Below are 11,954 nucleotides of genomic sequence, written 5' to 3' on the forward strand. Positions count from 1 at the left end.
ATCCTACAGGTAAAGCGAATCTTGCTTACTTCCCACCAGGCTACTAGGGGTGGGGCAGTTGAAAGAGATCTGTCTTCCTTAATTAAAAAATATAATTATGTCCATTAAACAACTCCCCACATTTCCTTTTCCCTTTACCCACCCCCCCACCCATGCCCAAATGGCAGAGGTTTGAAGCTGAAACAATTCTGGAAGCCAACAAATAAGAGAGATCAGAGATTCCTGCCCAAGGATTTGGGAACTCACAGTCCAGGGTGCCCTTTGTCTGTGTTCCCTTGCTAGTTATTTAGCCCATCCCAAACCCAAGGTTCCCATCTGTCAAGGTGAAAGAAAGTGGAAAGAGTAGATACTTCGTTGCTGTGAGCAATTCCAGATGCCTCCCCTCCCACCTTCAGAGCAACTTCTGCCTCAGGCAAAATACATAAATTTAAAAATCAGCAAAACCCTGGTATTTACTAGTTGTGAGAAAGTCTTATCCAGCCTTAAGCTTCAATTTTCTCCTCTTTAGGGAATCATCAGGGCCCCTATATCATACGGTTGCTGGAGGAATAAGAGAGCGGACAGTTAACTGAACCCTGGTTCAAACCTCACCTCAGCCCAGCCCAGGATGGGTGGTTTTTCTGGCTTTACAGATGGGCAAACTGAGAAGGGGTGGGTGGGCAGAGATTTGTGAATGGCAGGGCAGGATCCCCTGGGTGCCATCCTGGATGGCTAGACTGGTTCCATAGGACTGCAGGCACCCAGCTTCCTGAAACCACCCCTTTCGTGCAGAGCTCCATCAGAGCCTGGGCCCTGCTCCTGGGAACCTTCCTCCCGTTGGAGCAGGGATTGGGAAGGTGCCAGCAAGCTGTACCCAGGGACTGGGAAACAGATGTGACTCGGAGGTGAGCCGTTTGTCTAAAGCATTTCTTCTTTCCTCAGTCCTTATCCCTCACTCCAGAGTTGCCAATCTGCTTCCTTCTGGAGAGGTGGGTAGTTATTCCCATTTTACCAACTGGGGTGGCCGGGGGGGTGGGGGGAGGCAATGCTGAAAAAAGTTGCAGACTCATGCTTCCAATCCTCCAGCATGGGGTCATTGGACCCCAGAAGTGCATGATGCCAGGCAGATCTATGGAAGAGGAGGTAAAAATATCAATAATGACTTAAGAAATGATAATATCCAACACTCACTGAATGCTAGGCCTTTCCATAGTACAGAGGAGGAAACCAAGGAGATGAAGGGATTTATCCCGAGTTGCACAACAAATACGGGGTTCAAGCCTGTTTAAAGCCAGGGCAGCTCCAGGATTCGAGACACAATTGCTACAACTGCTCGTGAGTGCGGTGCCACTCTGTGCTACTTGTTTTTCTGGTAAGGCTTCTCACCGAGTCCTCACCAGCAGCAACCCTGCGAGCTGCCAACTAGGATGCCCCTTCTGAAAGATGCTGAGACCCAGCTGGATGACAAATGGTAAGAAGTAGGGTGTGGATTTGAATCTAGAGCTAGAGAAGGAATGGAGCTCGTGGCTCTTTCCCCTTTCACAACGCTCACATCTGCGGTGGGGAGAAACAACTGGAAGTCTCCAGCAACTGGCCCATCCCTCTCCAGGCTCCTGGGGCCGCCAAGCGGTACCAAGGCTGGCTGCCGCCTTCTCTTCTCGCCCTCTCCCCCCCCCCCGCCCCCAGGGCATCCTCATTGTGGGCTTCTTCCAGGGCACCGGGTCGAATTAGGCTCGTCGTCCCACAGCAGATCTCAGGCCAGCCTCCCTCCTGTCTGCGCCTCCACATCTTCATCTGTAAAATGGGAAACCAGTGAAAGTTCAGGCTTCAGGCAACCTTGTGCAATCTGCAGAGCACTTTGGCAAAGGACCCTTTTTTCCAGTGGGCGGGGGCCCTGGAAAACCGGTTTGAACGTCCAGAACTTCTAAAACGTGGGATTTATCGTCCTCCCCCGCCCCCCAAGCAACCTCAAGCAGCAACACCGAATGCCAGTCTACCCCTCCTCCCGCTCTGTAACTCTGCAAGTGATCTCTTAAATGCCTGGAAATATGCCCACCCCACTACAGTCTGATTGTCCTCATTCCTACTTCCGACGGCACAGGTAAGGAACAAGCTCAGAGAGGAGCAGCCTTTTCCCCGAGGTCACACAGCGAATGACTGGGAGAGTGGGGGCGATGGGGGAGCCGCGTTGTGGAATTCCAGGCGGACATTGGCGCCCGCGTGTCTGCCCGCTTCTGATACCGGGTTCGGAAGAATAGGCCGCTAACGAGAGGCCCATTAGGAGGAATTGTCACTCCTCTGGGAGCGAGGTTGTCCCATTAGGGCGAATTGTCATTCCTCCTGGAGCGAGGTTGTCCCGGCTCCGCGCAGGCTGAGTGCCGGGGCCGAGAGCAATTAACGCGGCTCCGGCGCGGGCAGCCGCCTCTGCCCGGGGCAGCGGGGGCGGGGCGGGGCGGGGGCGGGGCGCCCGGCGCGGCTGGAGCTGGTCACCCGGCGCAGCCCCTTCCCCTGGAGCCCGCCTTTCATCTCCCCGCGCCTGGCGCCTGCCCGCAGCCCTGGCCCGTCTACAGCCCCCTCCTCCGCCCCTCCCCCGCCTCCTCCGAGCCGCCGGGATCCAGCGATGGGTCCTGGGGGTTGCAAACGCTAGGGTCCGCGCCCCGTCCTCCACAGTTTGCAAGTAGTGTTTTTACATTGGGACCTGCGCTGCGCGTGCGCGGCTGCTCGGTGCAGGGCCCCGGAACGTGCTAAATCCCCCCGGGAGCGCAGGACTGTGGAAGGATGAGGGTCTGTGAGGAGGCGCCCTGTGCTGCACGTGGGGATCCCGGGTCCTCCACTTCCAATCTGCGTGACTTTGGGTAGCATACTCAGTGCTTCCTAGCCTTAGGCTTTTCTCTGTAAAATGGGGGAAATAATCCCCGCCCGGAGCGGTGTGTTGGAAGAAACAAATGAGATCCTGGAGGACAGGTACTAAGGTATCTTGCAGAGTTGACGTTTCGCGCTGGGGTTCCTTCTGAAACCCCACTGTTCTTCCTACAAATACTGCAGCTACGTCAACGTCCCCGGGAACTAACCTTTACTAAGTCTCCCCTAAGCGCCATAGTCAGTCCTGTGACAAGGGGCTACACCTACACCGCGCACTTTTAAGGCTGCGCAAAATTCTCAGCCCGGGAGATTTTACGAAGAACCTATCCTGAACTCTCTGAAGGCTGGCGATGAGCCTCATTTTGGATATCTAGCAGAGAGAAAGCATTCGATAAATTGCTCCTGCTTCTGACATACAGTATTTTTTATTGATCCCCTACACCTTCTAGTTACTTTGTGTAGCCTATTGAATTTAATTACTGCAAGAGCCATCTGGGAGGTAAGGATTATTAGCTCTCATTTTAGAAATAAAAAAGCAGGTTGAGAGAGGCAAAGTAACGCGACTGAGGTCCCACGGCCAGGAAGAGGTGAATAAAATGTCCAGAAAATACAGCCAACGCAGAAGCAAAAGCACAGAGGGGGCTTTCGGTAAAGGGCTAGGGTTCTGTTGAGGTTCGACCTTTTTTCTAACTGAAGTGAGACCCTTTCCTGAATTTTCCCACCCCAGCAGGGAGCTGGGAATGGGGAGGGTAGAGGAAAAGGTGGGCAGGCTGGTTGCCCTCTGGGCATCTCTCCTGCTCATTTATGGACAGAGGTTGGCATCGCGGCTTTGAACACCAGTTTGTTTGTTTGTTAGCTCGTTTTGTCTCTATTTTCCTCTTTCCAGCTTCATAATTTGCTTTCTCTGTCTGGACATCAGGACCTGAAAGTAGTGAGGGGAACCTGTCCCAGAAAAGTTCATTAAAACAGAAGAGCTCTAGTAGTATATATTTTTAAAATTCTTCCCAGGAATGAGCCTGTGTGCCCCCAAATTGGCAAATATTAACAGAGAGTTTTCAGGAACAATTATAAAACAGTGTCTGGGTATAGCCCAACTGAAAGCTGAACCCTTTTGTACACTTTGGCAGCTTAGGGCTAAACGAATTTCAGGTTTGCTTCCAAAATGTATAGGCTGCACCTTGCTGGGTACCTCTAGAAGGCACAGGACTTAATCTGGATTTACCTGTACTATATTTGAGATGTATATCAAGCCAACTATCATCAAGTATGACTTAAGGGGGAAATGCATACATCTCCAGATAGTTTACTTTTTTTTTTTAACTTTCTTTGAGCTTCCAATTTGTTGGGAGGGGGGTGGAGGGAAGAATATGGTTGGTGGGAGAGAAACCCAGAGGTTTTAGAAGACTGTGGTTAGGACTTCTTTACTTTTTAACTTTTTCAGAACCATTTCTAATCAAACTGAATTAATTGGCCTGCGCAGACTGTTTTTACCCCCCTAAGATTCAGATCATGCCTATTCAGGGTATCCTCGGCCAGCACAGTTTCACTCTAGGCAGAGGTTTAGGATGAAGGAAACAGTGCATCAGAGAGATGGGTCTGGGGGTCAGGTTTCTAAGACTCTTGAACTGGGAGGTAGCCTCCAAACCTTGATCATTTCAGTAATTAAAAACAATGTCCCTTCCTTCCATGGGTCTGGGAACTGTTTAGCAAGCATCTGCTGTGTGCGAGCCCGAGCTCGGAGACTTCTATTTATCTCATCATTCCGGGTTATTCGTTGAGATATAGGGAAGAGCAGCTGCAGCCTGGAAAGGGTCATTTGAAGCACTTTGGTCTTGGCCCGCCAGCCTGCGGAGAGACCCAATGCCTCTGCGCACTCTTAGCTCTCTCCCCTGTCCCTGGGCTGTACAGTCATCACTAAGGCTTTGAGATGTAATTACCCAGGGTATAATTTGGGGTGGGGTGAGGATATCTATGCTTTTTTTGTTTTCAAACCAGGTGCAGTGAATAAAAATGTGCTTCTCAAAAATGTACATAGGCCTGGGGTGTGCAAACTCGGAAGCCGGTATTTCTGAGATTTGCAAGAGGAAGGGAAGCACTAGGTATTATCGGCGCCTTTTCCTTCCTCCTCCCCCTTGAAGGCAAACACTGGCACCCAAACACATGACAAACATAGGCTCAAACAAACGCACGAACACACAATACACGTAGTCCTTAGGAAAAGGTCGGATCCGGGTGTCGCCCAGAGAGGAGATTCGAGGGAAAGAAAACACGCGGACTGCAATTTTTCTAAGAGTGCGCTGGTTTTGTTTCGAGTGGAAGAGATGGGGACCACTGCTTTAAATTTTCCAGTCACAACTTTGGAAGACCAGTCCCTGACCACCTCTCGGGCGCTCTCGGTCCCTTCTTCTTCTAGGGGTAATAGCTTTCGCCAATGGCGAAACAAATACTCTTATAAGCTCCATGTATGTATTACTGCCTTTAGCAGGGATGCTGGCCCGTGTTTTCAGTGCTGACTCCTAAAGTTAGCTCAGTTTCCACGTATAGTAGGAGCTTCACAAATGTTTTTGCAATGTCAGTTGCAGATTTTAAACGTGTTCTGGAGGGGGGGGTTGGGGGAAGTGGTATGGGCGCGAGGTGCTTTTTTAAAAGGGGTCAAAAGAGAGAAGAAATGGGACTCGGCGAACTTCCTCTTTAAATAATCGGCCTTAATTACGCCATGGACTTTTCAGTTTTGGCGTGATTATAACCCTTGAGGGATCTCCTAATAACAACTCTGCTGACTGCTCCTGTAATTAACTCCTAATTTATTTCAAACAGGAAAAAAAAAAAAAAAGGCCCCAGCCTCTTCCTGGAGAGCCAATCAGAGGCGAGCGTCTGTGGCGTCAGCTCCAGAGCCGGCGCCGATTGGCTGAGCCGAGTCTCCCACTTCCCCTTGGAGGAAAGGCTCAGCTCCCGGCGCGCCCCTCCCGTCTCCCCCCAAAAAAGTTTGAGTCGCCGCTGCCGGGTTGCCAGCGGAGTTGCGCGCGGGGAGCTACGTAGGGCAGAGAAGTCATGGCTTCTCCGTCCAAAGGCAATGACCTGTTTTCGTCTGATGAGGAGGGCCCGGCGATGGTGGCTGGGCCGGGCCCGGGGCCTGGGGGAGCGGAGGGGGCCGCCGAGGAGCGCCGCGTCAAGGTCTCCAGCCTGCCCTTCAGCGTGGAGGCGCTCATGTCGGACAAGAAGCCGCCCAAAGAGGCGTCCCCACTGCCAGCCGAAAGCGCCTCCGCCGGGGCCACCCTGCGGCCACTGCTACTGCCTGGACACGGCGCCCGGGAAGCTCACAGCCCCGGGCCGCTGGTTAAGCCCTTCGAGACCGCCTCGGTCAAGTCGGAAAACTCAGAAGACGGAGCCGCATGGATGCAGGAACCCGGCAGATACTCGCCGCCGCCAAGTGAGTGAGCGTCCGGGCCGGACAAGGGGCAGGCGGGTCTGTGGATTTCTGGAGGGAGCTAGGGGGCCGCTATTCCAGGCTGGGGGTACGGAGACCCCTCTGCACTATACTCCCGGGAAAGCGAGCCTGGGAGTTCTTGGCCCCTTGATATCCCCAGAGTTCTGCGAGCGGGCTGGAGCCAAGACACCTTCTGGGTCAGATCCGCGCAGCGCGTGTTCGGGATCCCCTAGCTGTGCAAAGTATCCGACACAACTGAGGATTCGCTGGTCTTTGAAGGGCGCAGCGTAGCTGGTTTTGCCGGGTCGCTCAGTTATCGGTTTCTCTAGCTCTCAGCCCTGCGCTCCAACCACTTTGCTTATTTTTGTCTCACCGTCCACCGGGTTTCTGTCCGGAGAATGAAGAGGGATCCACTTTTAATGAGCACTCGAATATGTGCCAGGCAGAGGCGGAGGTGCCGTACCTCCTTTCAGAGTTCACAGCCCAGCGAGATGTGCCCTCATTTTAAAGATAAGTCTAGCTGAACTCTAACCCCCGGTTTTGGGTAGAAATCATTATCTTCCATGGGTCCCGCAGGATCCCAGGAAGGGATGGCGGCAGAAACTGATGCCGGGACGAAATGTCTCCCTGTCGTCCCAGCAGCCAGCACCTTCGCCGGGAGCGGGCCGGGGTCCGAAGCGCGTGGGCTCTCTGGGCTCATTAACTAACAGCCTTCCAGCAGCGTTTGACAGTTTACAAAATGATGCTCATTAGTTCACCAGATCCTGAGATCGCTGGAACCCCCAAGTGTAGGCAGAGGCACAGGAGAGGTGGTTATTCCCTATGCAGACACCCGGACTTTAAGAGGACTGAACTTGCTTGACCCAGGTCACCAACAATGGCTGAATTGGGCAAGGGGCCCTAGTGTCCAAGCTCTGCTCCTCTGTAGGGTGTCCTGACCACCTTTGATTCTTCTCCCCAGAGAAACCAAGCAGAGGTCCCCACACCTGCACCCCGCTTCCTGCCAATGAGGCAGGATGGCAAGCAGCCCAGGAGAATTGAATTCTCTTCCAGCTTTAGCACTTATTTTTGGGCCCGCGTCCTTAACGCAATTTGGAGAAGTCTATTCCTTATAGCCCCTTTTATTTTTATCTCCTGGCCTTTAAGATTTCTCTACCCCCCACTGCACCTTTAGAAAAGGTGAGAAAGAAGGGTCTGCCGAGGCACTTTTTCCAAAGCTGGGAGAAAGACCCACACCTTGCTTCATTTCCTTCAGTCAGCCCTCAAGACTGGGTTGCATAGTATTTTGTGAACAAAACAAGGCCATATACCCCGGAGGCAGTGGCTGTCCCCTCCGGCATAGCTCTCCACCCTGTTAGAAACTCTGAAAGATTCAAAGGGTGTGGAGATTAAGGACTCAAAGAATTTAAACTCAAGTTTGCACAGTGCTTTATAGCACTTTTCACCATATTATCTTATCTGATCTCTGTGTGTCCGCAGCCGGCCTCCTGGTAACAGACAAGGACGTTTCAGCGGAGTTCAGAGGAATCAGCACACACTGAGTTTGGGCTTGACCAACGACCCCCCTCCCCAAGAACAAAAACAAAAACACCTTGGCAATATTTAATGATCACCTATCCAGTGGTAGACAGGGCTCTGGGCATTCTAAAATTTAGTACCCTGAACCACATAGCACAGTATTACCCATTTTATTGATGGTGAAATAGAGGCTCAGAAACTTTAAGGAACCTAATTTGTTAGACAGATATTGAGTGCGCATGTTTTTCTAGGCCTGGGTCAGTGCCCATCAGCACATCAAGGATTCAGGCCTTACAGGGAGCGGTGTCCAGAGGTTAGACATCCCCACTTCCTTAGGCCTTAGGGTTGTGGGATGGCAATTCCCCTCTCGCTCTGTAAACCGCCCCCCTCCCCCCACAGAGAGGATGAACTTCCCTGCTTGGGGGCCCTGGATATGACCTTCCCATGAGAAAAATCCAAGATTCTGGAGAAAGGATTTAATTTTAAAACCAAAAGTGGTTCATTAGCTCTTTGGGCCTAGAAATGGCAGCAGAAGCCCTGTGGTTGGAATGGTGGGTCCAAGGAGCTTCTAGCACGGGAGCCTGGGGCAAGAGGGAGCCACTGGCCAGGTTTGTTATTTGGAGGAAGTAGGGTAACTGCCGTTTTGCTTTGTATTATCCGCATCCATCCTTTGACTGGTTTAAAATGGGGCGGCGGGGGGAGGTGAGGAGTGTTGAGAGGGAGCCTCTTAGCTACATGGCTTTGATACATGTGTGTAATCTCTGTAGCCTGGGTTTCGTAGTTCAAATGCAGCCTCTAGGAGCAGCCGGGATGACCGGGATGACTGTTCAGGGCACAAAGTTCCTGCAAACATAGAGCAGGATCAAGTGTAGACACTGGGAGCTTGGTATGTACCTTGAGACAGTGGGGTCCTCCAGGGAGCTAGGTCTGGTTTGTGAAGGGTGAAACCAAGTCTCTGAGTCTTCGACAGGGATGTTAGTTTATTTGTAAATTTAAGAACTAGGTGCCCAAGCTCTCTGGCTTATTTAGGGATTAGCATATGCAAGTCTGGACTTCTGTGTACCCATCCCTCTCTCTCCGGTTTCTGTTTTTGATCGATTGTAGAACCTACTGCCTCTTACTTTTTAGTCACTAAAGTGATGGTTAATAATGTCACACGAGGAGGAATCCCTTTCTTGTTGGAAATGGAGGCTGGGTGGGACTTGTTGTGTCACCCTCAAGTATGAAGTGTAAACTCTTTCTTGGGCCATCGAAGTAACTAAACAAGAAATGCGACATTCTCCCCATGAGTACTTTGGAGTTACTACTGTGGCTACTTGTGGAAAATTAGCATAGCTCATAAAAGCCAAATGCAGAAAATTAATTGTTTAGCATTCTGTCCCACAGCTCCACACTCCTGCCTCCACCTCCCTTTGAGGAAAAGAAGCCCAAAGTTAGTTGATAACTATGGAATCACAAGGATGCCCAGTCCTATGACTTCCTATAATTGAATCCATTTTAAATATGGAGTCTGGATGCAGTTGGCATACCTTTATTTTGCTTGTTATTCCCTCTTTCTAAATTCTGGCGACAAACTAATCATTTACACATTTGCTCTAAACCAGAGAATGGTTAGAGATGACTAAAATGTCATCACATGCTCTCAACTTGGAGGCAGCATGATTTCCCCTGACATTTACATTTATGAGCAAGCTAATTTTTCCCTCCTTCTTAGTAAACTTTATATTACAGAAGCACCCGGCCAAGAAACTTATCCCACATCCAGATCTGTAAAATGATGTTCAGGTTTTATAATCTGTAGACTGGATGGAATGACAGCTGTGCGGTTGTTTATTGCATGGCACTGCTCCCAATCGGGAGATGCTATTAATTTACCACGGACCTTTATCTGCACGATTATCCTTCATAAATATGCTGATGCACTCCAACTTTTGCTGGCGTGGAGAGAGGACCAACGCAGTTTATTGGACCCTTTTTCACTTGTCTTCTTACGATGGGCTTATCTCAACATCTTAGAGAAGTGAGGATTGTTAAGAACCCAGTTCCCCATTTTAAAGGCCAGAGAACTTCAGCTCAGAAGAGATGGGGTTTTGTTTCTCAGAGAGCACTCTGACGCCCTTGACACCGGTTCGTAGCTCTTCTAGTTCCCTTATCCATAATGCTGTAATTTCCCATATAGAAAGTTCTGTACACTGAAATTCCCAAACTTTTTGTAAAAGACTCAATTTCTTAAATAAAGCAATTTATCCATTTAAATATGGTCCTCCTTCCCCCCCCCCCCCGCAACCCCCACATGGATTTGACAGAAGTCCCTTTTTGAAAGATGAAGAGGGGAGGCCCACACAGACATACCTGGGAGAAAGCCACTTCTTTTGCTAATTCACTCCCTCTCTGTTCTCTAGGACACATGAGCCCCACCACCTGCACCCTGCGGAAGCACAAGACCAATCGGAAGCCAAGAACGCCCTTTACCACATCCCAGCTCCTGGCTCTGGAGCGCAAGTTCCGCCAGAAACAGTACCTCTCCATTGCAGAGCGTGCAGAGTTCTCCAGCTCTCTGAACCTCACAGAGACCCAGGTCAAAATCTGGTTCCAGAACCGAAGGGCCAAGGCGAAAAGACTGCAGGAGGCAGAACTAGAAAAGCTGAAAATGGCTGCAAAACCTATGCTGCCCTCTGGCTTCAGCCTCCCTTTCCCCATCAACTCGCCCCTGCAAGCAGCATCCATATATGGAGCCTCCTACCCTTTCCATAGACCTGTGCTCCCCATCCCGCCCGTCGGACTCTATGCGACGCCAGTCGGATATGGCATGTACCATCTATCCTAAGGAAGACCAGCTCCATAGACTCCGTGATGGATGTTTGTTTAAATGGGCGGCCCCCTCCCTCTCCAAGAAGGCAGTACCAAGCCTGTACTCCTGCTCTGCAAACCTTGCATGCGCCACCCTAAGCGGCTAGGCCCACAGGGCCACAGACATAGTTCGAATTTGTTCTTTAGGCTGGAGGCACCAAGCCCCATTTTCTTGGTGTGATCTTCTAGATGCCCCCTCCTCCTTTCGCAAAGATTGGCTCTGATGGTTTTTCTATATAAATATATATATATATATAATAAAATATAATGACATTTTTATACAGCAGACGTAAAAATTCAGATTATTTTGAAAGGCAAAATTTATATGCACATATGTATACTTTTTTCTATATATCACCTTCCTAAAAGAGACTGCTTAAGTCCATTTGTTTTTTCTTATGGGAGAGACCAATTATTTGCTAAAATTGCTGACATTTGGTGATTTTGATGGGATGATTGACTTTTGCTTATGGAAAACAAAGGTTAGAATTAGGCACGATGCATAGGAAGTAGATATGGAGAGATTCCTCAAAATGACGAGGACACATCGTGTTTTTGCATTTTTACATGCATTTGAAACTCATTAGATACTACCATATTTGGCCTTATATTTTTCCCTCTGTCCACATTGTTACAGATTGTTAAAGTTTTAATTTTTTTTTTTTGGTAAGATCAATAAAAGGGGGATGAGAAGAATCCTGAGAATGCCTTGGGGTAAGGTGGGACTTGGAAGTACTTCCTAATTCCTCTCAAGGCTGTTGCTTAACTCCATTTCAGATAATTGGAGAGTAAAAAGTTAAAGCATGTCAGGGGAATTGATGGTTTCTGTGAAATACTAGGTACAAGTCAGTCCTCACACATTGCAAAGGTGATTGGGGGGCGGGGAGTGTAATTAATTCTCTGCTTAAAAAAAAATAAATATACTTAACCATTACCTATATGCTAAATATTCTTGAACAATGAATAGATCCAGAAAGAAAAAAAAAATCATGCTTTCTCTGTGTGTGTACCTATTGTATGTGCTAAACTTATTAGAAAAATTTATATACTTTTTAACATGCTGGGGGCAGAGGGTAAAGCCATGTTTTGACTTGCTAAAAATGGTGTTGTCAAACAGCCCATTTAGCTCCCTGGTACTTCATCTTTCTCTCCATCTTTCCCCCCACCACCACCCAGTATACTTTTATCCCTTTGAAAGGGTGCCTTGTATAATTTTATATATTTTATTGAAGAGTTATTTCTTATCTCTTATTCTGAATTAAATTAAACGTTTGTTTTATTGCAGTAAAGTTTGTCCAAACACGGTTATTTTAAAGGG

The 11,954-nt window shown here is 49.3% G+C and overlaps 1 protein-coding gene across 1 annotated transcript; it reads left to right on the forward strand.

Annotated features, from left to right (window-relative positions):
• Positions 1–5,809: 5,809 nt before the first annotated feature.
• MSX2 (msh homeobox 2) lies at positions 5,810–11,570 on the forward strand. Its single transcript, XM_006752045.3, has 2 exons — positions 5,810–6,271; positions 10,189–11,570. Exons 1-2 carry the CDS (start codon positions 5,893–5,895, stop codon positions 10,611–10,613), a joined length of 804 nt encoding a protein of 267 aa, XP_006752108.1. The 5' UTR covers positions 5,810–5,892; the 3' UTR covers positions 10,614–11,570.
• The last annotated feature ends 384 nt before the right edge of the window (positions 11,571–11,954 follow it).

Source organism: Leptonychotes weddellii, chromosome 7, assembly GCF_054177405.1.
Source record: "Leptonychotes weddellii isolate Sample4059 chromosome 7, ASM5417740v2, whole genome shotgun sequence".
NCBI classification, from domain to species: domain Eukaryota; kingdom Metazoa; phylum Chordata; class Mammalia; order Carnivora; family Phocidae; genus Leptonychotes; species Leptonychotes weddellii.